The sequence below is a fragment of the Leopardus geoffroyi genome, chromosome D4 (genome assembly GCF_018350155.1).
Source record: "Leopardus geoffroyi isolate Oge1 chromosome D4, O.geoffroyi_Oge1_pat1.0, whole genome shotgun sequence".
Lineage (NCBI taxonomy): Eukaryota > Metazoa > Chordata > Mammalia > Carnivora > Felidae > Leopardus > Leopardus geoffroyi.
In genome coordinates this window covers 92,765,298-92,791,914 of record NC_059342.1, presented here as the reverse complement: position 1 = coordinate 92,791,914, position 26,617 = coordinate 92,765,298, and the positions used below count along the sequence as shown (strand labels likewise).

The window sequence follows — 26,617 nt, the reverse complement described above, 5'->3', positions numbered from 1 at the left end:
CCAGGGAAGATGCCTCAGGCTGCTTCTGGGAGGGAAGAAGCCTGGGGCCGGTGGGCGGGGACCGCGGTGGGCGTGGCCCGTGGCTGGTCCTGGAGGCCGGGACCCAAGGGGTTTTCTTTCCCGATAAAACAAGGGCCCTTTATGCAGCTGGGGGACCCAATTTACAGGTTGACCTCAGCAGCCTTGCAGCCCCCATCCCAGCAGAGGCCCCAGGACGAGTCCTGACACTGCTGCCTGACTGGGTCAGGCCTCCCAGGTCCCCTGGTGTGCCAAGCCCCGTTGAAGCCAGGCTTGGGACACACCGGGGAGCGTAACCGGCAAAGGTAGCCAGAAACGACCAGTATGTGGCAAACAGCGATAAACAAAAAAACAAGGCGTGCCTGGGAATGAGCAAGCACTTGGGGAGGAAAAAAGCGAGCGGCCGGGTGGGCGTGCCGCGTGGGCCGCGTGGGCCGCGTGGAGGCCGCTGTCGCCCTCAGCTCGGCCGAGGAACAGAACACCACACACCAGGCGGCTTACAAAGATGAAAGTCCACTTCCTGCGGCTCTGGAGGCTGCGGGTCCGGGAGCAGGGTGCCCGCACGGCCGTTCGGTGACAGCCCTCTTCCCGGTTTGCAGGGGTGGTGTGGGGCTGGAGGGAGGTCCCCAGTGTCTTCTCATAAGGGCACCAGCCCCATCCCCGGAGCCACCCTCATGACCTCAGCTAACCCTAATCACCCCCCAAGACCCCGCTCGCTGATGTCATCGCGTTGGGGGTGGGGTCTTCAGTGTGGAATTTGGGGGACACAAACGTTTGCCCCATAGTAGTGACTTCTGAGCAAAGGCTGAAAGGGGAGAAGAGAGTGAGCCTGAACGGAGGACAGCCATGCAAAGGCCCTGAGGCCTGGGTAAGGCTGGCTAAGAGGAGCAGCAGGGAGCGGGAGAACCTCTGCCCTGTGCAAGCCCCTCCCCATGCCAGGGGCCCTGCAGGGTGAGCAGAGGAAGAAGATCTCACCCAGGCCCTATGGGCATCCCCGGGGCCCCCAGCATGTACAAGGGACAAAGAGAGCAGAGAGGCGGGTGAGGGACGTGACACTCAGGTCCCGGCAAGGTGAGGAGGGGTCGGATTCTGGATCTGTTTTGAAGGAGGACCTGCCAGGATTTTGGAAGTTGAGACTGAAGGCAGGAAGGAGTTGGAGGGACACAGCCCAGCAGCTAGAAGCTGAGTTGTGCGCCTAAGCGGGCCGGCTGCATGCAGGAGGGGCGGGATGGGGCCTGGCCAGCCTGGTGGGGACAGAAATGATTCTGGTCAGACTCAGGCGGGAGTGGGGTGGTGCTCAGGGAAGTTTCCAGACCTTCCCCTCTGGGGTGGGTGGAGCGGGAAGCCCGCCAGCGTGGCTCTGGCCTGAATGCCCCAGTGCGCGCGCAGCCCGCACAGAGGGTGCATTTAGCTGGGCCCCGAGGGCCATGAGGGGACCCGCCCTGGAGCCGGACACAAGCTGTGTCTCAGAGGAACATTTCAGCCTCCGCCACGGCCTGGGCCTGACGGTCCAGCCAGGCGGGCCCCAGCAGACAAAGTGGGGAAGGCGAGTCAGACCCCCCCGGGTGTCAGGGGGCGGCCGAGAAAGGGGCTGGGTTTTCGCTGGCTGTGGTGAGTACAGGGCCATGCACAGGACCGCTCGGCTGTCCCCCCATCACTCCCCGGGCCAGGCGATGCCCCCAGACAGTTTGGTGTTGGAATGATCGCATTGTTCCTTCAGAGCTGCTTGTCTGATCCGGGGAGGGATGGGCAGTGGGGACCCTGCCCCATCTCCTTGGGCCTCACAACATGGGGTCAGGCTCCGGCTGCACACCTGGGCAAGGCCCAGTGGCCAGGGGCCGTTCTCAGGGGGCAGAGGCAGACCCGGTGCTGACCACGTGGCCAAAGTTGGGGGGATGGGGCCCTGCTGGGGGGGGCGGGAGGGGCGGCAGGCAGCCCCAAGTCCTGGACCCACGCGGCTGCCTGCTGTCCCCTCCCTGGACAGCAGCCACAGAAGCCCCTCCTCCAAGATCTCTGCTTTTCTACCCGGCCTCTGGAGGGTAGAGAACAGGGCATAGCTTCCTCAGAGCCTGAAGGCCAGCCGCCCACACCATCTCCTCCGTTCCTAGGACTCCCTGGGCATTTGGTTCGGGCCGGTCTGAGTGCCTGACCTCCTGGACGGCCCCTCTCTGGGGACCGTGTGTTGGGCAGTGGGTGTGGGCTCGGAGCCGGGGGCCCGAGGTGGGGTCGGGGGCCGAGCTGAGGGCTCCCTGCCTGGCCTCGTGGCCGCTGGTGGGGCACGTGCCCCGTGCTGTCCGTGGCACAGCGTCACCAGTGAGCTCAGTGCTGGGGTAGCCAGAGGGCAAGGCGTCACCGCGACGTGGGCTGTGGGTGTCCACAACATGCCAGGCGCCATAAGATGCTTCCCACGGGCTCCCTGTGTGGTGCTCAGTCTGACGGGGGTACTGAGCTTGAGGGAGGGTAATGGGTCCCAGGTCCAGTGCTGCCCAGACATGACTCCTGGGGCATCTGCCTTGCTCGCTCTACCCACAGTGCCTCCTTGCTTCATGCGGCCCCACGCTTGGACAAGGGCCCCTGGGGCACCCGGTTGGTGCCCAGCACGTGTCTGCAGGTAGAGGGGCGCTCAGCTCATGGGAGGATCTGGGCTGCCCATGTGCGTGCAGGGTGGGGGGGGGGTGAATGGAGTCCCTTAAGGGCGGGCACAGGGGCAGCACAGCCAGACCGCCTGCCAGGCCCCTACAGGGTCAGCCCATCTCCACCCTGGGCTGCTTGCTGGGTGGGGCGTGCCAGGTCGTGCAGACACTGCGTTTGCTTCCGTGGAGACGGTGACGTTGGCGGTTCATCTGCTGGCCCCAGGGTGCAGGCCCTCCGGAGGGCCCTGGCCTGGGCCGGCCCGCCTCTTGGCCGAGGGTCAGTGCCAGGCTGACTGGGCCCCCTGTCTTCCAGGTGCCAGGCCCAAGAGGACACAGAGGCTGAGTGCAGAGACCTGGGGCCTGCTGAGGCTCCCCCTGGAACGGGTGAGTGGGGCTCAGGGTGGGCAGCCGGGGCGTGGGCAGTGGGCTGACGAGGCAGGTGTGATGGGTGCTGAACTGCCGCCTCCCAGCCCAGCTCCCGTCTGTCCCCCGTCCCCGCCGTGGGGGGCAAGCGCCCTCTCTGCAGCCATCCGCCCCCAGAGAGGCCCCCACGAGGCCCCACTCCCTCCCACTCACCCCAGGGGCCTGCCGGCCATGCCCCTCCGGGGGACAAGCCACGGTCCTCGCAACCTGCAGGCCCCCAAGCCCCCACCCGGCCACAGTCCCCAGTGTCCCAGCCTTCCCCGTGCCCTCCTGCTCCCTGTCGGCCGAGACTCTGCCCCGGGGGAAGCAGAGCTGTTCCGGGCAGAGCAGACCAGTCAGAAGCTGGGCAGGGGGAGGCTCTGGGCCCACCCCGTACCTGTCGGAGGTGGGTGCTGTGTAGCCCTGGGGGAGTGAGCTCCCTTCTCCGAGCCTCTGGTTCCTCAGGCGTGCGCTGGGCTTTGCTGCGGGTGCCCCTGGGGCGGTCTGTGGCGGGACAAGGCTCAGGGCTGCTCAGTGTGGGGTCAGCCTCTTAGCCTCCGGGCCTCAGGCTCTCTTCCTCCTCCCTGAGGCGCCTCAGGGCCTGGGTGTGTCTGAGAGACAGGGCCGCTGTACCCGCCAGCCCCGCTCGGGGTCCTGGGACGGGAGCACTTGTTGGGGATTGCTGCAGCCCCCACCGATGCCTGGCCTCCTCCGTCTCCCCAGGAGCAGAATGGAGACAGCCACCAGCTGGGGGAGTGGCGGGGGCCGGGCAGGGACATGCTCCCTCTCCCCATGAGGAGCAGGAAGTACCAGGAGGGGCTGGAGACCGCTGAGAGGCCCCGCGAGGGCGGCCACTCCCCGCTGGACAGCGCGGACGTCCGGGTGCAGGTGCCTCGCACGGTAGGTGACCTCTCTTCGGGTGCCCTCCCGAGCGGCCGAGCTGGGCCGCCCCCGGGGTCAGCGGCCACAGCCCTGTGCTGCCTCGGGGCCTGGCGGACGTGGCACCTATGGACGGGGTGCAGGACACTTAGCACAGACGGCGTTCTGCCAGTTGCGTCCGGCCTCCGCAAGGCCCCGGCTGCTGAGGACAGGAGGCCTTGTGGATGGGGCTCCGGAGGGCGGGCTTGCGGGGAACTCGGGCCCTCGGGGCCGGCCAGCAGCCCTGTCCCGGGTGTGCAGCACACAGGGGCGGACGGACGGACGGGGTCTGGGGGGACGGATGGGTGAGGGATGGACGGGCGGGTGGTCAGACAGATGGGGGACAGAGGGAAGGGGGCCTCCTGCTGCCTGGCAGGTGTCCCATTGTGTCCAGGAGGCTGGGCTGGCCCGTCTGGGCTGCTGGAAGCGGGTCAGGGTCTGGGAGGTACAGGCTGCAAACCTACGTGCCCAGTGAGTCCAGGGTCAGAGGTCAGCCTGGACCATCCCCCCTCCCCATGTGCAGAACACCTGGGTCCAAATATCTGGGACTCGATCTAAAAATAATCGCCTCTGAGGGCTTAATCAGCACCTTCCCAGCCTTTGAGGGGCGTGGGCGCCGCGCTGGTATTCTTAGCCCCCCGATGGCTGCTTTGCACCCATCTTTCCCACGAGCCTGGGGGGCCTCCGCCAACCCCATCTACCCCCAGCACTACCTGCCAGCCCGTGTCCGTAGAGTGAGAGGTGAGGAGACGGGGCCACCACGGAGGCCCCAGACGGTGGGGCTGTTGCCCGCACTGTGCGTTTGGGGACCCCCAGCCGAGCGGCACAGGGGCCTTGCCACCAGCGCATGGGGACTTGGGGGTCTTGGGAGGTGTGACTGGGTGTGGTCGAGGGCTGGGCTAGACTCAAAGGTTGGGGTCCATCCAGAAAGGGCCTGGCAGGGGAGGACCCCCAGCTACCAGGGAGCCACAGGGGGCTTTGGAACAGGACAGCCTTTTCCACGTGGTAACCTGGCCCTAGCCGTGTCCCCGTTGCCGCTGGCGGGGGGCAGGGGGGTGCGTCTACCCAACAGAAACAATAGCCAGGGCTCAACAGCCATAAGAGGGGAAATTGAGGCACGGGGCAGCAAAGAAGTTAGCCTGAGGGCGCACAGCTAGGAACGGTGGAACTGGGGTTCCAAGGTCAGTTCCTAGAACCCCCGCTCAGCCCCTCTGAGAAGGCAGCAGGGCTTTGGGCAATGGGGGCGCCTTTGGAGGAAATTTTTATGAGCGCTAAGCCTGGCCCCAGTTGGAGGCCTGGACCCAGACCTCCCCCTGCCCTGCAGACACAACTGCGGGCCGGCCCTCCTCCTGGGGCTCTGAGCTCCCTGTAGATGGAGCTGGACCGAGAGGGCCCCAGGGGGCTCCACCTTTCCCCCTTCTGCCCTCGCCCCCAGCCAGCTTCCCCACACACCCCAGGGCCGGCCCCCACTGGGCCCCCGACAGGCCAGAGGCCAAGACTCCATAGACCTCCCAGTGTAGGGAGGGGATCCCGTGGCCAGTGGCGGGGGCTGTGGTGGCCGCCCGGCCCCGGCCCCTGCCCCTGCCCCTGCCCCTGCCCCTGGGAAAGCATCCCTCTGGCTCCCTCAGCAGCCTGGGGAGTCAGGGCTGAAGAACGAGGCGGCTTCTCCTGGGCTGACTCGGCTTTGGAAGGAAGCCGGGCCCCTCCGTCAGCAGGGCGACCGCTTTCCAGATAGGCTCCGTCCTCCTCGCCCCTCGGGCATGACCACCCCCCTCCCGTAGGCCCCAGCAGGAGCCCTCCGTGTTTGCAGAGCATGCGTGTGCATGTGTGTGCGTGCGCGTGTTCGTGCGCGGGCGCGGGAACGAGTGAGTGCAGTGGGGGGGCCGGGGCGGGGACGGCCCTCCCCCGGGTCCTATTTAAGCGCCGAGCCAACAGGGGCAGCGAGGCGGCAGGGCACCGCATGGTGGAGCACCCCAGAGTAGACAGCGCTTAGCGCCCGGTCGCTGCTGCTGGAGGGAGCTGCGTGCCCAGCGTGAGTGTGGGGTCCCCTACAGGGGGAGGCTCAGGGAGCACAGGGGCCGGTGGGAAGCAGGATGGGGGCAGAGCGGAGCTCTCCTCCTGGGCTGGTGCACCAGTCCAGCTACCTCCCCCGCCCCTCGGGGCCTGGGGCCTCAGGAACCCTGGCCAGCAGGTTGGGGGGCTGCAGGGGGGCAGCCCTGGGCCTGGGGGGGGCGCGGGGGGTTTGCAAGACCCGGGCTGGCACTCCAGCAGGAGGGGCTCAGAGACCCCCTGAGACAGGAGCCAGAGGCAGGGGCAGAGGAGAGGTGGGGCATGTCCTGTTAGGACCCGGGGTGCTGTCCTAATCGAGGGGGGCAGGGCCTCCTTGCTATCTGGAGCCTCACCCTGTGCACCTGCGGCCTCAGCCCCAAACCCCCCCAACAAGGGGAGCACCAGCCCTTCACAGGTGGCCCAGGATGGCTCTGCTGTGGGGTTGTCTCTGGATGGCCCCACAGGGCCCTCTCGGCCCAGCCCCCTGCTGTGCTGCTGGGGTCCCCGAGAAGCTTCTGGGCAGACACCGCCCTACTTCAGGGGTGCCCCTGAGCCCCGAGGTCAGCCCACGGGGGGTTGGAGGAGTGCTGGGGGCCCGTGTGTCTAGAGAAGAGGGGTCCCAGGGCTACCTCTTTCCCGGGAGGGGCCTGGCTCTGTTCGCCCGGCCCACAGTCCACCTGGGGGGCCCCAGCTGGGGCCAGATGCCAGGGTCGGGGGCCAGGAGCAGCGACTGTCCCCTGCGGTGGGGTGGTGTTGTGCTTACCCCCACACCTGGCTGAGTCTGGGGCCCCAAGCGACCTCCCCGGGGGAGGCACCTGTGCGGCCCCCGCCAGTGCGGAGCTTGATGCTGGGCCCTGGCCATCCTGCCTGCGGTTCCCCCAGGAGGCCCTGACCAGGTGCAGCCCCCTGGCCGGGGTGCCCCCTGAGCCCTCGGTGCCTTGTGCCCTGGGATCTGCGGGGTCTTAGGCCGGGGCGCAGCAGAGCAGAGTCGTGAGTCGGGGGGACCTTGAACCACCCCCAGCCTTGGCTCTAGGCCTGCCTTGCTGGGACAGGAGGTTGGGAGGGTGGGGGGGGGGGGAAGGGGGCCTGAGAGCCCGGCGGGGGTCTCTGTCCTCCCAGCTGCCACCTGCTGGCAGGTCTCACGCACAGAACCACCCGCTCCGCTGTCCCTCCCTGCCCCTGTGGCCCTGCAGCCTGAGCCCGGCTCTGAACCTGGGAGCCCAGGCTGGGCCTGCTCGTGGGGTCCCCGGGGCTGCCCCTGGCTGGACGTGTGCAAGCTCCCCTCCCTCAGTGTCTGCAGCGGGCTGGCGAGGGGTCGTCGGGAATTCGAGGACCGAGCCAGGCCCCGCTAGGTGACATTTCTGCTGTGTGGTCTCTTTCCCAGCTGAGAGGAGGAAGGACAGGGCCGGGCAGGGGACACTGGAGGCAGGGAGGACGTGGGGCAGGCACCGGTCTGCAGCCAAGGTGATCTCCGGAAGCCACCCCATCCGTCAGTCAGCACTCGGGGCTCTGGAGCAGACGTGGGAGGCTAGTGGGGGCGCCTGCCCTTGGGGGGGCCAAGAGACCGGTGCCTCCAGCTTGCTCTCCTATGGATGTGTAGACCGAGGCTCAGCATGGGAGGGGGCTTGTCCAAGGTCCCCCTGCCAACTGGGATGCAGGCAGGCCCAGTGGCCCGGTCTCCCGCTTCTCACTGCCCCTCCCTGGTCCCATCGGTGGGGCTTGCCTGGACCTAGCAGGTCGCCCCAGGGTCAGCCGTCCTGCCACCCAGGCTGAACAGTGACAGTGCCTGCCAGAGTCCCTGTGCTCCCAGCATGTCCTGACTCTGCCCCCCCCCCCCCAGCCATCCAGAGCAGATCCTGGTCACCTTGGCCAGTACGCGGAGGGTGCTTTAGCCTCAACACCCCGCACATCTGCATCCTCTGGGCCTGTCCGCTGGTCTAGGACCCAAACCCCAGAAGGGATGGGACTAGGGTGGAACACAGCAGGCCTCACCTCCCCCAGCTCTGGCTCCTTGCCTTTGGTGATCCGACCTGATCGGCACCTCGGGGTGATCGCTGGCACCTCGGGGTCCGCCGTCACTGCTGCCAGGACCCTGGTACAGACCAGTGTGATACACGAAATGGCCCGTGAGGCTCCCTGCCTGCCGAGGGCCCCGTCACTCACTCGCTCCTTTATTTGTTCGTTCAGCAGCCGCTGGGGAGTGCTGTGCTGGGTGCCAGAGCCCCAGACGCGTGGGCAGAGGGGAGCTCACTGCGGGGGCTGCCACGGTGTGTGATAGTGTCCAGGGGCGGGGCCGGGGGCGGTGGCGGCTGCTGAACCGCGTTGGGGCAAGTAGGGGGCGGGTGGCAACGTCACGTCTGGGAGGACGGCGGAGGCCGGGCAGGTGGGGTGAGGGTCCCAACCTTGTCCCAGGCCGCGCGGCTCCCTCCGGGGCGTGCAGGGGTCTGAGGGGCTGGGCCAGAGCCGGCGCTGACTGCCCCTGCCCCCCAGAGCATCCCTCGGGCCCCGTCCTCCGACGAGGAGTGCTTCTTTGACCTGCTGAGCAAGTTCCAGAGCAGCCGCATGGATGACCAGCGCTGTCCCCTGGAGGAGGGTCAGCCCGGGGCCGCCGAGGCCACCGCTGCCCCCAGCCTGGAGGAGAGGGTCGGTGAGTGCCCCCCCCCCACCCAGAGAGCTCCTCTTGTCCTTGAGGGGGGCTGGGCCAGGCTCAGCCCCCTCCCTCCACCGTCGTGCCCCCCTGAGCCCTTGCTCCCGAAGGGTGGGCGCACCAGCTGCAAAAGTGCCCCCTGTCACCGTGAGCTCCTCGTCCCCCGCTCGCCCAAGGCTGCGTCCCGGGAAGTGTGTAATCATGTCCGCCCTCCGGAACACCGTGTCAGGGCATCTCCGTCTCGGAGCGGGCGTGGGAAGCAAGGCTTTCCTCCGGCACCTTCTAGAAGCCCCCAGAGCGGGTGTGGGGCAAACGGCAGAGGCAGCTGAGAGCAGCCGGGGTCCGGGGTCCGCGGAGCCACCGCTGGGAGCCCCGTGTGCCTAGGAGTGTGGTGGGCTGGGCTGGGCTCCAGCCTGACCCGCCTCGCGGGGTCCCCTTCCCTGCACCTTGTCCCCCACAGCCCGGCCCTCGCTCACGGCCTCCCCGCAGACCGAAGAGTTCTTCGACCTGATCGCCAGCTCGCAGAGCCGCCGGCTGGACGACCAGCGTGCCAGCGTAGGCAGCTTGCCCGGGCTCCGCATCACCCACAACAACCTGGGACACCTGCGTGCCGACGGGGACCCACAGGAGCCTGGGGACGAGTTCTTCAACATGCTCATCAAGTGCCAGGTGGGCCTGCGGTCGGGGGAGGCTGGGGGCGCTCGCCCGCCTGCCCCCACCCCAGCCCCGAGGTGGCCCGGCGCCCCTCTGCCCTCGTCTTGGGCGGGGGCTCCTCCCGCAGGGAGCTGGCTCTGGCCCTTCTGTCTCCGGCCGGATGGGAACTGAGTGCCTGTGAGTGCTCAGACCTGAGGCCCCTCCCGGGACCCCCCAGAGGGCACCCCGGACGTCCTCAGCCGCCCCTCACAGTACAGGAGCTCTAGCTGGGGGGGGGGGGGCACCGGGTCCCCAACGTGGTGGCCTCGGGCCAGGTGTCAGCCCCGAGCGGGGAGGGCTCTCACCATTGTGGGGTCCGGCCACCTGCCGCTGCCCCCCACCCGCCCCGGCTGGGGCAAGGCCAGACGGCAGGCACCGGCGTCAGGAAGCCCGTGGAACGGCTGCAGGAAGGGCAGCCGCGTGGCCTGTGTGGGCCGCTGCAGTTTCCGGACGTGCCGTTCGTTCTGCAGAGCCGAGCAAGGCGCGGCCCCGGGCGAGTCCGACGAGCCTCAAAGCCGGCCCTACAGAGAGCCCCCAGCCCCCGGCCGCACCGGCTCCGATGGCCGCACCGGCTGCCGGCCTTTCTGCTCCAGACCCTGCAGAGAAGCCCAAATGCCTCGTCGGCCCCACGCCAGCCCCAGCCCCTCCGCACGTCGGGCGCCGGGAGCCCCCGGTCCTGTCCGCGGGGCTCCTGAACGCACCACCATCGGGGGGCCTTGGGAGCGGCACGGGAAGGCCGCCCGGCGGCCCCCTCACCCCGTGTCTGGCGGGCATCGTTCGGTCCTCTGCCCCTGGGCGGCCTGGGGGGAGGCCCCTCGCCCCCCGGGGCCGGGGCTGCTGGTGTGCCCGCGGAGCTGATGGTACAGGTGCCCGGAGGGAGGCCCTCCCGAGCCGGCCTTGCGGCTGGACAGCGGCCCCCGCCTGGGAGTGGTGCCCGAGGCCGCCGAGCACTGGCCCAGCTGCTAGGGGGGGCCCTCCGAGGCCAACCCCCGTGTCTGTGTCTGCCCAGTCCGCCAGGATCGACGACCAGCGCTGCCCGCCTCCCGACGTGCTGCCCCGAGGCCCCACCATGCCTGACGAGGACTTCTTCAGCCTCATCCAGAGGGTGCAGGCCAAGCGGATGGACGAACAGCGGGTCGACCTCGCCGGGAGCCCGGAGCAGGAGGTTGGCGGGAGACCCGAGCCCCGGCAGCAATGCCAGCCTGGCGCCACCTAAGGCCTTGTGACTGCAGCCAGGCCGGCCCCACCCCCGCTCCTGGACTCGGGGCCGGGGTGGGGGGGTGGGGGGGGTGGCGGAGGGCTCACGGTCATCTGCCCAGAAGCCCGTTCCTCTGGAGGCCACGGCTGAGCACAGGCTCCGAGCCCTCTGGCCCTTTCCACTGTGGCAGACGCTGGGCACACAGCCCCCACATCGGCTCCCTCCCAGGGTGGCAGGCTCAGGTCAGGGCTGCCCTGGAGGGTGGCTGTGCTCCTGTCCTAGAGCAGCCCCCGGGTGGTACGCGGCCTCCCACAGGACTGCCAGGCCTTCCCCCTGCCCCAGGCCCGGCCCTTCCCCTGCCCCAGGCCCAGCCTTCCCCCTGCCCCAGGCCCAGCCCTCCCCCTGCCCCAGGTCCAGCCCTCTTCCTGTCCCAGGCCCAGCCCTCCCCCTGCCCCAGGCCCAGCCCTCCCCCTGCCCCAGGTCCAGCCCTCTTCCTGCCCCAGGCCCAGCCCTCCCCCTGCCCCAGGCCCAGCCCTCCCCCTGCCCCAGGCCCAGCCCTCCCCCTGCCCCAGGCCCAGCCCTCCCCCTGCCCCAGGTCCAGCCCTCTTCCTGCCCCAGGCCCAGCCCTCCCCCTGCCCCAGGCCCAGCCCTCCCCCTGCCCCAGGCCCAGCCTTCCCCCTGCCCCAGGCCCAGCCCTCCCCCTGCCCCAGGCCCAGCCCTCCCCCTGCCCCAGGTCTAGCCCTCTTCCTGCCCCAGGCCCAGCTCTCTCCCTGCCCCAGGCCCAGTCCTCCCCCTGCCCCGGGCCCAGCCCTCTTCCTGCCCTGGCCCGGCCCTCCCCCTGCTCCAGGCCCGGCCCTCCCCCTGCCCCAGGCCTGCAGCTTGTTGGGTCCAAACCCTCTGTGACGCCCCCCCCTGCCCTGCCCAGCTCCATCCTGCCTGGCAAATGTGAAGACGCTGTCCCCTCCCTTAAGTCCCCAAAGGCCCCTCTGACGGCTTTTCTGTGGGGCTTACCAGTGACACGGACATTTCCGTCCTCCCAGAGGTGGTCCTGGGATGATGGAACCTGTTTGCCCCAGTCCCAGCCTCTCTCCCACAGGGAGGGGTCCCTCCCAGCCCTTCGGCCCTCCCACCCCCCCCCCCCCCCAGGCTAGAGAAGGTGCGAGGTGGTCTCAGCCTGGAACCTGACACGGCAGCGGAGGCAGGCCAGGTGCCCCCACACAGAGCTGCCAGGTCCTGGCATTTCAGCCCCCCAGCCCCAGCCGGCACCCAGTCTTGAGCAGGCAGGGGCAGTGGATGGGTGGGGATGGGCTGTGACACCCCTCAACTCCAAGCTCCGAGGCCCAGGGACAGAGCAGGACAGGACAGAGGTCCAGGACAGGGACTGTGGCAGGGCCGGGGGCCGGCGGTGAAAGCTGGGGGGGGTTCAGCTCGGCCCAACCCTGGGCACCCCGCCCTCACTGCGCCCCAAGCTGGGAAGGTGACATCGCTGCCTTCTATGGGGAGGGTCCAGCCCCCACACAGCCAAGCCCACCCACGGGATTGTGCAGGAAAGGCCCCTGCCTTGGCCCGCCACCAGCCCTTCTGGAGAGCGCCCCCCCCCCCCACAGCCCCGTGGCCCCCAGGGCGTGAGGTGGCCACGTCCTCCTCAGGCGGTGCCCCAGCTGGGCTCCCTCCATCTTTCTCAGAGGCCCTCCTGGCAGGGGAGGCGGCCGGACCCCCACCCTGCAGTACGGCCTGGGGGCCCTGGACTCTGATGCTCTGAAAGGTGTGGGTGGGAGCCCGGGGTGGGGGGGTCAGATGCCAGAACACGGGCCCCCCTCGGGCCCCCACATACTTGAATGTACAAGCATATTTATTGCTCACACGTGTTTGCCCTGTTGTCAGTGGGTCCTTTCCAACCCAAGAGGTACATGGTTTTTTGTTTTTCCCAAAAAAATAAAGTCTGCCAAGTGAATGCTGTCGCCTCAGGGTTAGTGCGAAGGGTGCGGGGACGCTGGTCCTTTGGGAGGAAGCAAGCCCACGGCGGGGTGACCAGCCAGTGGCGGCCAGCCACTTGGCGACACACCGTCCTCTGCTCTGGGAGGGGCCGTCTCGGTCCTAAGTGGACCACGTCACACGGAGCACAGTCACCTTTCCAGTCCTGAGTCCCCACTGATGCAGGGCTGCGGCTCACCCGCCCAGGACCTGCTGGGGCCACGGAGCAAGGGAGGTGTGGGGCGCCCGGGACCCCAGGCACCGCCAGCGGATGTGTGCCGGGCCGCGGTCTGTAGGGGTGCAACCGAGGAGCTGGCTTGGGGGTGACACCCCCACCCAACGGCTGTCATAAGGCGCTGTGTCCCCAGGCGGAGAGGTGCTGGGTTCGGGAGAGGCCTCGCTCACCAGACTCCCGGTGACCCGCTCGGCATGGGGCCCCCCCGTGACCACAGGAGGCCTGACAGCGGGGGCAGGAGTGGGGGGTCAGGAGACCCTTGAGGGCGAGGGGGCACCGGGAGGGCAAAAGCTGGTTGGAGCTACAGGATGCCATCAGGATCTGCACCTGCAGGGGCCCCGGGGAGCTGTCACTAGAGTGCCCTGAACCAGTAGTTCTGGTGCTCCGGGAACCCCGGTGCCCTGACCAGGCTCTGCGGTCCAATAGCACGGGGTGCCATGCTGTCTCTCAGTGGCTCACATGCTAAAGGCTCCAAGGGCTGTGGTTTCCACAGGAAGCGACAGCGCAGGAAGCTTGAGTGGCTCTGGGAGTGGGGGCCGCCCCTGGTTGGCTGGTACCTGGCCATGGGGTGCACTCAGGGGCGAGTCTTTTCCCATCTCCAGGCACTAACCCTGGGAGGGGCAGTGCCCCCAGGGTCGGCAGGGCCCAGCCATCAAGCATTAGAATACGGAGGTAGAACGTATACCTATCTCCAGACCACAGGTCTGTTTCCCCATCTGTGAAGGGAGGGACTGGCCTGGGCCGCCCTCCTGTGCCCGGCTCTGCACCGTCAGTCCAGCAGTTTCCCTGCCCGCCATCCCCCCTCCCGCCGCTGAACTTTGGTCTCAACCCTCTGGGGACAGTGAGCGGCTAGGCCCAGGCCCAGCCCTGCCTCCTGGTGCCCGCGTCGGGGAGCAGCCCCCCTCCCCTGCCCGGGGGCTGGCTGAGCACCCAGGCCGGCAGTCTCCACAAACGGCACAGGAGGCACCGAGGGGGAATAATAGACGGTTGTCTGCCAGGGGAAAGACAGGGGGTAATCGAGTCAAAGCACAAACTGTCAACGCCCCGCAGAACAATGACAAAGCTCCGGGCGCTGATGGGGGCGCAGAGTCAGGAGCCCGGATCCTGCCAGGATCTGCGAGACTGCGGCTGGTGATTAGTGGTGAAGGTCACGCTTCTGGAAATAAACACGCTTCGATCCCAAACGTGGGGCACACGGCCCCCCCGCCCGTCAGACAGCAGCCGACACTCCCACCCCCTCGCCCCCACGGCCACCCGGCTCAGCTGTGGCCACAGCGAGCGGCCTGATTTGCTGACTTCGTTTGGCCGGCAGCCAAGGGTCAGGGCTAAGGTCGGCGCCGGCTCCCGAGTGCTGTCCGGGTGTCGGGGGATGGCAGGTAGCATGGGAGGAAGGAAGGTCTGGAGAGCCGCCCTGTGTCTGGCCAGAGGGACAGGACCCACGGGGGGTGGGGTGGGGGTGCTGATCCTCCCCAGGAAGACCAGTGGCTGATCAGCCATCCCTTCTAGGCCTCCCCCAGACCCAGCAAGGCCGGAGCCGCGAGTCTGAGCCGCCCCACACCTGTCCCAAATCTTGTCTTCCTGTCCTTTCACCTGACAGGGCATCACCGTTAGCATCTTCATCTTCTGCTGGGAAGGCAGAGGTTCGGAGGGGCAAAGGGACCTGCCCAGGGCCACCCGGCCACGGCCCGGAGGGGCTCAGGCTCCCCATCCGGCCGCTTCCCACACGGATGCAGCTGGAAGCCGAGTCCTCTGTGCAGGGGGACAGGGGAGGGTCAGGGTCTTGCTGCCGCAGAAGGCCCTGGCCAGCAGCACCTGGCGGGGCTCCTGGGAGTCGTTTCGGACTCTGGAACCAGGGACAACAAGAAGGCCCCAGGGCCCATCGTGTCTGAGTGATGTTTGTTTATTGACAGAAAACAGGCAAGTCCGGAAGGGCCCAGGGCTGAAGCATCTTCTTGAAGGCAGAGGCAGGGTCAGCTAGGCTCCGTCTTGCCAGGGTGAGTGGGATCCTGGTCCTCACTCGCTTCTGGAGCAGAGGTGGATTTCGGGTTCCCTGCAGCCTCTAAAACCAGCTCTAGGGCCCCATCGCCAGCCACTCGGCACACCTTCTCCCCTCTGGCCGCCAGGATTTCTTCGATATTCCTGAGAGACGAGGAGGCACCGTGACACTCCAGGCCCAGAGCCCATCCCCTACCTTGGTCCTTCAGGGGAACCCCAAGGCCGGGCTCGAGCCAGGAATGTGGGTCCCCACACTGGTGTGCCATCAAGGGCCCTGCGTGCTGACCTGAGGGACCTCCAGAGCCCCCAGAGGAAGGTGCTGTTACCATCCCATTCACAAGTAGGACGGACACTCGCTCAGAAGCCGAACTGAAGTGCCCGGGGCCCCCGGCCAGGAGGATCCTGACCACTGCCCCCCACTGCTCTCCACAGGAGGGGTCCACACCGCCTCACACACGCCCCAGGTCTGGTGTGACCGACCAGCCAGCACTGGCAGAAGAGAAGCTAGGACCCTGCTCGGGAGCGGGCACTGCACAAAACTTTGCAGGGGAAGGAAGGAGCCACGGAATGAAAGGGAGTCACGGCTGCAAGAGTCGCCTAGTCTGACCCCTCACTTTAGCGGGGGCCCAGAGCCCTGACACGTAACTGGGTCTTGCAGACCCCAAAGGCCACGCCGGTGAGGGCAGAGGTCAGGCAGTGAAGCAGGACCAAAGTGGGCTGGTCTAGGGTGGAAAAGTTTAGCAAAGAAAAACAAGTCTCTCCTGGGGACTTACTTATGCCGAAGTTCCTTGTTCACCTGAAACTTAAACTTAACGGCTCCTCCTGCATTGACAAGGCTGGGGAAGTGGACTGGAAGGGCGCCCCAGGGAAAGGTGGGGCGGGGCTCCTGACCCGCCAGGCCAGCCCTGGCACACAGGCCTCTGTCCCCCCACCCCTGTCCAGGCAGCCTCACCTCTTCCCATCCAGGTCCGAGAACCAGCCCAGGTTGTCGGCAATGATGTGGTGATTCTGGCAGCCGGGGCAGGTCACGATGACCACGCCCTGGTGATAGGCCAGCTTGGAGATGCGCTTGGAGGACCGAGTCCCACAGACCTGGGGGAGACCCGCAGCCCAGGTGAGTCCAAGTACTTGGCCCCGCCCCTCAAGGAAGACCCCGCCCCCTCTGAGGATGAACTCCATCCCTGGGCAGGGCCTGCCCTCTCCGGAAGGGCCGGCCCTTTCTGAGACAGCCCACCCCGATCCCGGAAAGGCCCCGCCCCTGGGAAATAACTCCACCCCTCCGCGCAGGCCCACCCCTCTCCTGGAAAGGCCCGCCCCCGAATGTAGCCTCATCTCTCTCCAGGAAAGAACCCGCCCCTCCGGATAGCCCTGCCCCTTCATGCTGTCCTGCCGCGGGCACAGGGCACCTCTATCCCGCCGCGCCACGCAGCACCAGATGCAGACCCAGCCTTGCACCCGTTGCGCGCTCACCTTGCAAGTGTAGACAAGCTGGTAGTGCGCGGACCCGGGCAGCGGAGCCGAGCTCAAGCGCCGCCAGCCCCAGACCCCGGCCCGCCTTCTCCCCGCGGCCCCTGGGCCTGCCCCGCGTCCCCACAGCCACCTCAGGCCGGGCCCCCGGGGCCGCGTGCGGCTTAGCAGCGGCCCGACGCGCCCCAGCGCGGCCCGCAGCATCCCGCCCTCCGACCTCGGTCTCCCGCCTCGCCCCGCCTCGCCCCGCCTCGCTGAGGCCGCGCAGCCGCCATCTTGGAAGCGGGCACGCGGCGGAAGCGGCCCTTTCCGGCTTCCGTCCGCCGACGGGCAGGCTGTGCTCTACTGCCCCTGGAGGCGGGAGGTGCACGCGCGGCTGGGAGGTACACGCGGGAGCGAAGCCACCAGAGGCGGCGGTGCTGGGACGGCAGTCCTTTATTTATGAAACCGCATTTCTGACACTGCTGCACGCATCTGCGTCGCACAGAGCACGCCTGTGCAAATCACGGTGCGTGGGCGCCGGCGTGCCTGCGCCCCTCGGGCTCGGCGCCCCGTCCTCCTCGCCTGCCGGGCTGGCTAGGAGCCCTCCGTGTCGGTGTTGTCGCTGCCCGTGGTGTTCTCCCAGTCCGCCTCCCCCTGCCTCGAGCCGTGCTGCAGCTTTCTGAGGGCGCGCTTCCTGCAGGGTAGGGAGGGTGTCAGCAAGGCCGCAGCGCCCCTCCTCGGCCGGCTCTCCCGAAGCCCGCCTGGGGCCGCCCACCGCCGCGCGGCGCACCTGCGGTAGTTCTCGAAGCTCTCCTTGAGGCGCCGCCGCTCCTTTTCCGGGGGCTCGCCGCCGCTCAGGCCGGCGTTCTGGGGGAGGAGAGCGGCTCAGGCTCCCAGGGGACCCCCCCCCCCCGCCCCTGGGACACAGAGCCAGCCTGGCGCGGGCTCCAAGCCGGCGTCCCTTCTACGACAGCGCGCGGGGCCGCCTGCTCCCACCCAGAGCCGCACAGGAGACAGGCTTTCCGCGGCTGCCACGCCCTGGCCCGACCAGGCTGCTTCGTCCGGGAAGGGAGGACTAGGCTTCCTGTTTCCAACAGCGCACCCCAAGACCGCACTGGGCAGAGACCCTTGCAACCACCCCCAGGCATCCAGGTTGAACAGTCACCCTCCCTGGGCTCTGTCACACGGAAGCCCGTGTCGGGGGCATCCTAGGGCTACAGGGACCCCTGCCCCCCCCCCCAGGAAGCCTTACGTTGGGGATCAGTGGAAGCGGTTCCTCCTGCAGAGCCTCAGGGGGCTGCTGTGGGCTGTCCCTGTTGGCGGGGCCACCTGGAATGGAGAGTTAGGCCTGTGGGTCCTACCCAGCAGCTGGGACCACGCTTAGCATAGTCAACACCCAGCCACCTGCCCACCCCCGCTGCTTCTGGGCCAGTCCTGCATCATCTCCTGGGTCCTCACTCGGACCTCTAGAGGTCTCCCATTGTGTAGATGAAGGGACTGGGGCTCAGAGATGTCACTCCCCACTCCTGACTCCCTCTAGGCAGGCAGAGGCTGCTGGAAGCCCACCAAACAGTGCCCCAGCATCCAACCCCGCTCCTCCGGGTTGGGGCCGGGGCATTGCACCAGTTGGCAACAGAACGTTCCAGGCTGCCAGGTCCCCTCAGAATTTGTCAGGGCCTGCACGGGCCCAGGGCTCAGGACCCTCGAACAGAAGGTGCTCTGATGGGCTGGCTCCCCTAACTGGCCGTGATGGGAGACTGGACATCCAGTCTCGGCAACATCACCGGGGAAGAGGCCAGACCCTGTGAAGGCCAGGCCTCTGACCCTGAAGCCCGTCCTGACTCTTTCGAGGGGCCATGCCACCCCTGGGTTGGGGCTCCCAGACCTCCCCCTAACACTCAGTGTCTGCTGGGTCCTGACCGCCTGTCCCCATGTTGGGAATGGCTCCGTGGCCTGTAGCTCAGGTCTCCGGGCAGCAGCAGGCTTCCCAGCTCCCTCACTTCTGCATTGGCTGCTCCTCTTTTGCCTTCTTTGGAGGCCGGTGGCGAGGCCCGATGCTGAGGACGTCTGTCTGGCCTCCCGCACCACCCCTGAGGCGGCCCCTCCCCACCTCCCCTCTGACAGCCACGTTCAGAGAGAACCCCTTGAGCCCTCCTCACTCCTCCAGGCCATCTCCCTGCTGCCCCTGTGCCTGGCCCTGAGATGGCCCACCTTCCCCGCTGTTGGCATCTCCTACACTGGACTTGCCCTGCCCCCTACCCAGGAAGACGCCGGGGGAGAGCAGAAGGCCACACTCTGCTTTCCGGACCCACAGTGGGCTCCGACGGAGGGACGCGCTCTCAACATTGGAGATGGGGCATGGGCCCTGCACACGGGCTCTTGTCTGCTCGCTGGGGAGCCTGCAGGATTTCTCGTGCCTCTGAGCCTCAGTGTCCCCAACCGTAAGGTCAGGTTGTGAAGGATCAGTGGATGGGGCCGTGCGCGCCCAGGGTCAGGGCTGGTGCCAAGTCAGGGCGACGAGTAGGCCTTGGCCAGACTCGTCCGTGAGAGGCCGCTCCCCTCCTCACCTTTGTCCGACAGCCGGGTGGCCTCCAGGTCCGGGGGTAGCGAGAGCTTCCAGGGAGAGACAGGCATCCAGTTAGGTGGCCACCCTCCCGAGACCCACCTCCCCTGCCCACCTCCCCTGCTGTGCTGCTCTTTGGCAACCGGGCAGGAAGGCCTCTCTGCCCTCCTAACGCCTGGGAGAAGAGCGGCTGGCCCAGCTCCCACAGGGGACTGTGGTCTGGCAGAGGCTGTGGCCCAGAGCCTACCCTGAGGTTCACACTCACGTCCTGGGAGTTCCTGGGTGAGCTGTCCTCCAGGTCAGAGCTCTGTGGTCACAGAGGAGGAGGCCATCAGCAGGACGTGGGGAAACGCAGTCACCCCCAGGCATGGGGTAGCGTGGGGCACGGTGAGGGGCCCCAGGCCAGCCGCTGTGCTCCAGGGAGGTCCTCCTCTCCAGACCACGACTGGCTCGGGCCCCTGCCCAGAACATCTCTCCTTCCCCCTCGTGCCACCCAGAATGGCCTGCCAGAACCTGAGCTGTGCCCCACCCTGTACCCCACCAGGAGGAGGGCCCTTTGCAGAGGACGGAGGGGGCTCGGGAAGGCCGGGGATGCGCCCCGATCACCGGCAGAGCAGTATCCGGGCCAGGGCCAGGGCTGTCCGGCGGCCCTTCCTGTGGGCCTGGGGTCTCTGGAGACACACTTGCCCCTGAGGGCCACTGCCCGCTGTCCTACGGTGGGTGCAGCTCTGCCCAGCGGGCGCTACGCAGGTCCCCAGCCCCCAGGAGACCCACCAGGACGAGCATCTCCAGCTGCTGCCGCTTGAGCCTGCCCTCCAGGGCCAGCCGCTGGCCCTCGCACTGGAACAGCTGTAGCTGCAACTCGTCGGCCTTCTCGGCCAGCTCGCGGACCTGCTTTCGCAGCGCATCCTTCTCCTGCAGGCTCCGAGAGTGCTGTGTGTGCAGCTCCTCCCGCGTGGCGATGGCCTGCGGGGATGGCAGGGGGCAGGCGCGGGGATGGCGAGGCCGGGTACCTGGAGGCCCCAGTCCCGCCCCCGCCTCTCGGCCGGCCTAGGGTGGCGCTTGAGGGCTGGCGCAGGTAATAGGGGCTCATGAAGGGAAGCGGAGGGCTCAGAAAACGTGAAGCTGAAACCTGCAGCCTCCGTCTCAGAGCAGTCCCTGCCGACCCCCGTGCCCCCCGAGACTCCTCCCCGTGCGCGCATCCAGCACACGCCTCCGCCCCTTGCACGGCTTTCACTGGGTTGGCGTGGCTTGATGTCCGGAACGTGGTTGTTAGCGGCTGTGTTAACGTGCTGTATCGCGCCCGTCCCTCCGGGGGCACGTGCTGCACGTACAAACGCGGGACAGCCGGACCGCACCTGAGGACACAGCTCTGACCCACCCGCAGCAGCAGCCAGCAGCCTGCCCGACGCCCACGGTGACCAGCCCGGCGCGGGGGCGGGCCCTACGGGAGTCACAACCGGTCTTCTGTCCGTACCAACAATCCAGGAAGCTAAACCACGTCCCCTGGAACGGTCGGCCCCCAACAGCCAGGACTTGATGGGTCACCGAGAACGGCCATTTCTGTGCCTGCTTCCCACTTAGGACCAACCTGAGACAACCCTACCCACTCCCCTCGGCTGCCTGGCCCTAGTGTCCCTGGCTGACGGCCTGCCTCTGGTGGCTACGAGCTGTCCCCTCCTGAGCCCTGCTCCAGCAGCCCCGCTGTGAGCTGGGCTGCCCCGCTTCCCACTGTGTCCAGCACCGGGGCACCGAGCTCTCTCCGCGTTACCGTCCTCCCTGTGGGAAACGTTTTCAGACGTGTAACTGCACAGTTAGGGGCTCCCAATAGAGGTGGCCGGTTACCCTCCAGAATGTCACCGGAGCACTGAGCGTAGCTGATTAGAAAAGACCCCGGTGACGTGATGGGAAGGTGGTGGGAAGCAGTGAGTGGACGCAGCCCCAGACGGACTTGCACAGCTCCTGTTCCCAGGAGCGCGGCCAGCCAAGGTGTCCACGGTTTTTTTAATTTAAAAAACTAGTTGCCAATTACAATAGTTTGTGTCTTTGTTGACACAAAAACGAAACTGTATGCACACCAAACAAAATCTGAACGTACAACCCGCTGTGGGGTATGGGGTTCCCGGCAACAGGCGGGGGTGGCGGTGGGGGAAGGGGGTCACCTCGCTGTCATTCACGTCTCTCAACGAACACATACTGGTTTTGTTATTTAAAAGCACTCTGATATCGGGGTGCCTGGGGGGCGCAGTCGGTTAAGCATCCAACTCTTGATTTTGGCTCAGGTCGTGATCTGACAGTTCGTGGGTTCAAGCCCCACAGGGGGCTCTGTGCTGACAGCCTGGAGCCTGCTTGGGACTCTCTCTCTCTCCCTCTGTCCCTCCCCCACTCGTGCTCTCTCAAAATAAGTAACTAAACTTAATAAAAAGGAAGAAAAGGCACTCTGACAACTGCCCTCCCCTAAAACCCCCTGCCCTGGAGGCCACACGACCCGGGAGCGACCCTTGCCGCGCCCTCGCCCGCAGGCGTCCTGGCAGGTGGGAGGTGGCACCTACCTGGTCCCTCTCGGAGGCGACCTCTTCCATCTGCTGCAGGACGGCCGCGATGCGGTCCTTGTACATCTCGCAGTCCTTCCGTAGGGCCAGACACTGCAGCTCGAACACCTCCTTCTCCTCCACGCACTAGGGGAGCCAGCCGCTAGCCCCCACCGCCCGCGCCGCCCCCGCCCCTGCCCGGCCCCTGGTCAGGCCCCGCTGGGTCCCTGCAGGCCCTCAGTTTCCAGACTGGCCTGGGGCAGTGTGGGGAGAGGAGGCCAGGCCCCCGCGCCTCCGCCCCAGGGAAGGAGTGAGGTAGGGGGGCTGTGCAGCTGAGTGCGCACGGGGCAGCCCCCCAATCCCACCCAGCCGGCCCCAGCTGTGTACCCGGGCGCGCAGAGCCTCGCCCTGTCGCAGATCCTTGCGCAGGGACAGGATGGTGTTGGCTTTCTCCTGGTGCTCCCGCAGCGCCTGCCTCCAGTCCGCCTCCAGCACCTGGATGTACGGGCTGCTCTTGTCCGGCGTTCCTTCCTGCGGGCGGCGAAGGGGAGAGAGCGGCAGGGAAGCGGCCGGGCTTCAAGGGGGCCCTACTCTCCGCACCGCACCCGCGTCCTGCCAGGCGCCCCCCACCCGGGGCCCCCAGCTCCTGCTTGCACCCCCCACCCGCAAGGGGCCCCCAGTCCCGCGCATGCCACCCCCACCCGGGGCCCCCTAGTCCCGCGTATGTCTCACCCACACCCGCAGAGGGGCCCCCAGTCCCGCGCCTGCCCCGCCCACACCCGCGCATTGGCCTCCAGTCCCGCGCCTGCCCCGCCCGCCCCGCCCACACCCGCGCATTGGCCTCCAGTCCCGCGCCTGCCCCACCCACACCCGCGCATTGGCCTCCAGTCCCGCGCCTGCCCCGCCCACACCCGCGCTTTGGCCTCCAGTCCCGCGCCTGCCCCGCCCACACCCGCGCATTGGCCTCCAGTCCCGCGCCTGCCCCGCCCACACCCGCGCTTTGGACTCCAGTCCCGCGCCTGCCCCGCCCACACCCGCGCATTGGCCTCCAGTCCCGCGCCTGCCCCGCCCACACCTGAGAAGCGGCCTCCAGCTCCTGCACGCGCGCCTGCAGCAAGGCCTTCTCCTGCTGCAGCTCCCACAGCAGCTCCTGGCTGGGCCGCTGCTCCATGGCGTGGCGGAGCTTCAGCGTGTGTCTGCGCTCTACCCTGCAGTCGTCCTCCGCCTTCATGAGGCTGTGCTTGAGCCGCTCGATCTGCGGGAGACCCTGTCAGCCCTCCGGCCGCACCGTGCCCGGCACCCCCCACCCCCAGCCCCGCAGCTCCGCAGCTCCGCAGCCGCGGGGAGCCCGGGCACCTCCAGCTGTAGGTCGCGGGTCCGCATGAGCGCGGCGCCCTTCTCCTCGCTCTGGCGGGCCAGGCGCATGGCCAGCTCGTAGTTCTCGTCCTTGCAGCGCTTGAGCTCGCGGCTGCTCGCCTCCAGCTCCTCCTTGAGCCGCTGCACGCGCTCCTGGTGCTTGCGCAGCAGGCTGTCCTTCACCCGCAGCTCCTTGATGAGGTCGTCCTTGGAGCTCAGCAGCTGCGTCAGGTCCTGAGCCTTCCTCTGCAGCTTCAGCACCTCGCTCATCAGCAGCTGTGTCAGGCCCGACTCCCCGGATGCGTCTGCGGACGCCCGCGCATCAGAGGGCCCGCCTGGTACCCCCTCCGCACCGCCTCCTGGCCCCGGGGCTTGAGGACTAGCCCCCCGCCCCACCCGCCCCCTCCGGGGACGCACACCACCCCAAGGCGCTGGTGTTCCCTTCGAGGAAGCAGGCTGAGATCCTGACTCGCCCCCAGGCAGGCAGGCGCTGGGCTCCGGCAGGGTCAGCACGGGTCTGTCTTTCCTCCACCAGAGTGAGAAGCAGCGGCACAGAGCCCCGATGCCGGCACTCCCGTGTGCCCCTCAACGCTTCCTTCTGTCCCCAGTTCATCCCTCGGGAGACGAGCCATCGGGCCTGTCGGCGAGGGCCCCAGGCCTCACCGATAATCATGGAGAAGACGCGGGTGGGCTCCTTGCCGGTGACCTTCTTGTACAGCTGCGGGTAGTAGAGCTCCAGGCTCTCGAGGAAGGCCACGTAGCCCTTGTGGCCGGTCCGCTGCAGGATGTCCAGGAGCACGCCTGAAAGCACGTGCCCTGGGCGCTGAGCTGCCGGGGGCCGGGTCCCATCGGGGCCCGCCTGCCGCCCACCTGGCCCGGCTCGCCCGCAAGTGCCACAGCCCCCGGCAGACGGGCGGTGGGGCGGGGGGGGGGGGGGGGGGGGGGGGGGGGGGGGGGGGGAGGGGGGGAGGGGGGTTGCGGGGGAGGGGCGCGCTCCCGGCTGAGGCGGCACTGACCCACTTTCCGCTTGCGGATGACCAGGTTGGGGTCACTGAGCACCTGCTCCTCGTCATCGGGGTTCAGCACCTTGCACTGCCGCAGGTAGGGCGTGATGCGTGAGGGGTCGATGACGGAGATGAGCTTCACGCGGAAGCTCTCCAGGGCGCTCCAACACTCGTCCTCGTTCTCGTAGTCCGACATGGTGGTGGCTGGCTGCGCTCTGGACGGCTGTCTGGAGGGTGTGTCCCCGATGCTAGCTCACCCAGGGCCGTGCTCCCGGCCTCCCCTGGGCCCGGCTGCCACCTCCCCCCCCCCCGCCCCTCCCCCCGGCTCCTGGGCTTTCTGTCCACAGTGTGCTGACGATCGTGGGGGGAGATGTGGAGGTGCTCTGGGGGCTGGTGGTGGCCCACAACCCCCATGCCCTGCTCTGGCCTCTGTGACCCCCACCCACGGGCAGGGCCTCTCTGGCAGGTGTGGGGAGGGAGGCGCCGGGGCCAGGCTGTGCCGTGCGGGACTTCCTCCTTCCCAGACGTGGCGCCCGCTCAGGCCTAGCCCCACCGCCTCCTCTCCTTCCGGTGGCCGGCTGGTGATGCAACAGCGGGCATGGGAAGGGTGAGTGTGGACCGCCCACGGGAGAGGGGCCAGCCCCAAGGCCACTCTGGCACGCTCTGCAGGCTCCCAGGTCCCGGGCACCTGCCACCTGTGGGCTCCTCTCTCTGAGGCGGAGGCCCGCTCCTGGCCATGCCTGACAAGGGGGCCATCCACATTGGGACCGTCCACCGCTACTCCCTTCCATTGGCAGGCGGGAACCACTCCCTTCGGGCCTGGGCCACACCAGGGGCGGCCGTGTGGTCGTGCTCTCCTCTGGGTGGGTGGTGGGTTCAGAGAGGCCCTGACCTGCCGCCAGGCAGCCCTCAGCCAGTGTGGGAATCCCGCCCCCAGACGCAGGTGGCAACAGGCAGGGTCTTTGGAGGAGCTTCTCTGATTTCCCGCGGCCCTCAGTCACCCCATCCAGCTAGCAACAGACGGCGACTTGGGATGGCCCTTGTGACATTGAGCGCTCCCTGCCTTTCTGCCTAAAATCCACAGGTGCCACACCTGGCCCCCTGCTGCGAGCCCCCCTGTGATGAGCAAACAGGTTCCGGGCGGCTCTGAAGGGAGACAGGGAACTTGGTGCCCTTCTGGGGTCCTTGTCCCAGGACCCTGCTCCCTGCCCCAGGAACCATGGGCAGAGCCGGGCATCTTCCCGGCCTCCTTCAGAAAGGGGGGCAGACCCTTACCTCAGGGTCCTTGAGGGGCACCCGTGCAGTGGGACGCTGGCCAGCCCAGGCCACCCTGATCCGACGGACAGGAGGAGGTGCCGTCGGCAGCCCGGGAGGAAAGCCGCACACTTCCTGCTGGTGCTGGTTAGCTCCACAGAGCCCGAGCAGGTCCTCCCCGAGGGAGCCAGTCTCTGGGGCTGCCTTCTGATTCGCCTGCCTGGCAGGGCCCGGGAGGCGGGGCGCAGGGAAGTGGAAGTCCCGCTGGGGCCTGAGGCCCAGCCCTGGCACCACTAAACCCAAGCGTGGGCAAGGGCCCTCTCGAGGCCGGAGGAGGCCGGTTCGCCAGCTGGGCTGATCTGGCCTGGATGCAAGCTTCCAGAAGCTTCTCCAGAAGGGGCCGGCTGGAAACCAGCGTGGGCGGCTGGCCAGGTGCAGGTGGAGACCCGAGGGCACTGGGTCCGACTCTTGGGATCTCGGCCGGGTGCTGGGCCAGCACGCGCCTCGGTCACCGGAGGGCCGAAGCATAGTGTCCAAAGAGGGGGCCTTGCCTGCCCCACACGGCTGCCAGCCCGTGCTCCAGCTTGTCCCCTCCTGGGTGTCCCCACTCCACAACTTCTGCCGTGACACGTGGCACTGTGACGGCAGGCTTCTGGGACCCCGAGGCCACGCCCTATGACCCCGCAAACCAGGGTCAGAAGGGGTGTTGACCAGCCAGCAGAGCCCGGGCCGGCGGCCAGGGCCACCAGCCCTCCGTGGCCTCCACCCCTCAGCTGTGCCGGGAACCCCCAGGCCAACGCCTCACCGGTGCAGCCGTGCTGGTTGAACCGAGATGCCGGCTGCCGGGTTGAGGCAACAGCTAAGGAGAGTGGGACGGGCAAGGCAGGTCCTGACCGGCGCTCCCGCCCCACCTCCTCCAGGCAGCTGCCTCTCGCCCAACCGGCTCCCTGCCTGTCCTGTCTCGAGCCTTAGGGGCCCGGGCACAAGTCGAGTGGGGTGAGTGGGGCGCGGGTGGGGCACCGAGGCAGCTGGCCTCTCCTTGCAGGTCTCTGGGAGGCTTCCAGGAGCAGCCAGCCCTGGGTCCCGGGGGAATGGATCCCGTTCCCCTACTTTGTAACACGAGGCTGAGGAAGGCGTTTCCTATTCGGCGGGGGTTTGTGAGAATTAAGTAATAAAAACGTCACGTTCTCCGTATCCGAGTTAAGTTAGATGTCAGTAACAGAAAGCTAACTGGAAAATCCCTAAGTATGTGAAAACTGAATAAGAAACCTCTAGATAGTCCACAGGTCAAAGAAGTCCCAAGGAGAAGCAGAAATCAGCTGAGACAGTACTGGGCACAAACCAAAAACTGAAAGCAGGCACACAGAGCCCCGCGGGGGGACAGCCACCAGCAGGGCACCAGGGACGCCCCGGGGGGAGGTGTGCACGCGGACGACATGGGACACAACGTGTAAGGGGAACAGAGCCCCCGGAGAAGCTGAGTGTCCTTCAGAGATGGGGACGGTGCCGGGGCCTAGACTCCTGCCAGGAAGCGGCCACCTGGGAGGAAGGTGGCGCTGGGCCGGGGCGCTGCGTGACCTGCGGGCAGCCAGGCTGCCGCTGCTCCTGGGCACCCACCTGGCAGAGAAGCAGGTCCACATCAGGACCTGTGGCGGCACCAGGGCCAGCAGCCGCCTGGGAGCTCGTGGCAGGCCCCTT

General features: G+C 67.9%; 3 protein-coding genes across 10 annotated transcripts in view; 1 reads left to right on the top strand and 2 right to left on the bottom strand.

Annotated features, from left to right (window-relative positions):
- The window catches only part of GPSM1 (G protein signaling modulator 1), a 28,327-nt gene extending 15,815 nt beyond the window's left edge, over nt 1-12,512 (top strand). For 2 of the 5 annotated variants that reach the window (XM_045467907.1, XM_045467905.1), the window contains exons 10-15: nt 2,965-3,035; nt 3,777-3,953; nt 8,511-8,667; nt 9,128-9,336; nt 10,370-11,038; nt 11,406-12,512. In XM_045467907.1, the coding sequence (XP_045323863.1) occupies nt 2,965-3,035; nt 3,777-3,953; nt 8,511-8,667; nt 9,128-9,336; nt 10,370-10,576 (821 nt within the window). In that variant the 3' untranslated portion in view covers nt 10,577-11,038; nt 11,406-12,512. The other 3 variants (XM_045467904.1, XM_045467906.1, XM_045467908.1) reach the window with 3 other exon arrangements.
- A 2,142-nt stretch (nt 12,513-14,654) lies between these two features.
- DNLZ (DNL-type zinc finger) lies at nt 14,655-16,520 on the bottom strand. Its single transcript, XM_045467970.1, has 3 exons — nt 16,233-16,520; nt 15,715-15,854; nt 14,655-14,906 (listed from the first exon to the last, which is right to left on the bottom strand). Exons 1-3 carry the CDS (start codon nt 16,431-16,433, stop codon nt 14,738-14,740), a joined length of 510 nt encoding a protein of 169 aa, XP_045323926.1. The 5' UTR covers nt 16,434-16,520; the 3' UTR covers nt 14,655-14,737.
- A 126-nt stretch (nt 16,521-16,646) lies between these two features.
- Nucleotides 16,647-25,705, bottom strand: CARD9 (caspase recruitment domain family member 9). Of its 4 annotated transcripts, none has more exons than XM_045467919.1 (13): nt 24,941-25,705; nt 23,678-23,892; nt 23,325-23,462; nt 22,662-22,966; nt 22,381-22,560; nt 21,693-21,836; nt 21,327-21,452; nt 19,549-19,740; nt 19,022-19,081; nt 18,779-18,824; nt 17,464-17,540; nt 17,002-17,078; nt 16,647-16,905 (listed from the first exon to the last, which is right to left on the bottom strand). In XM_045467919.1, exons 2-13 carry the CDS (start codon nt 23,859-23,861, stop codon nt 16,806-16,808), a joined length of 1,629 nt encoding a protein of 542 aa, XP_045323875.1. In that variant the 5' UTR covers nt 23,862-23,892; nt 24,941-25,705; the 3' UTR covers nt 16,647-16,805. The 4 variants fall into 4 exon arrangements, with proteins under 4 accessions (XP_045323875.1, XP_045323876.1, XP_045323874.1 ...); XM_045467920.1 differs by having other exon boundaries at nt 19,040-19,081; XM_045467918.1 differs by having other exon boundaries at nt 21,693-21,843; nt 22,388-22,560.
- Nucleotides 25,706-26,617: the final 912 nt, after the last annotated feature.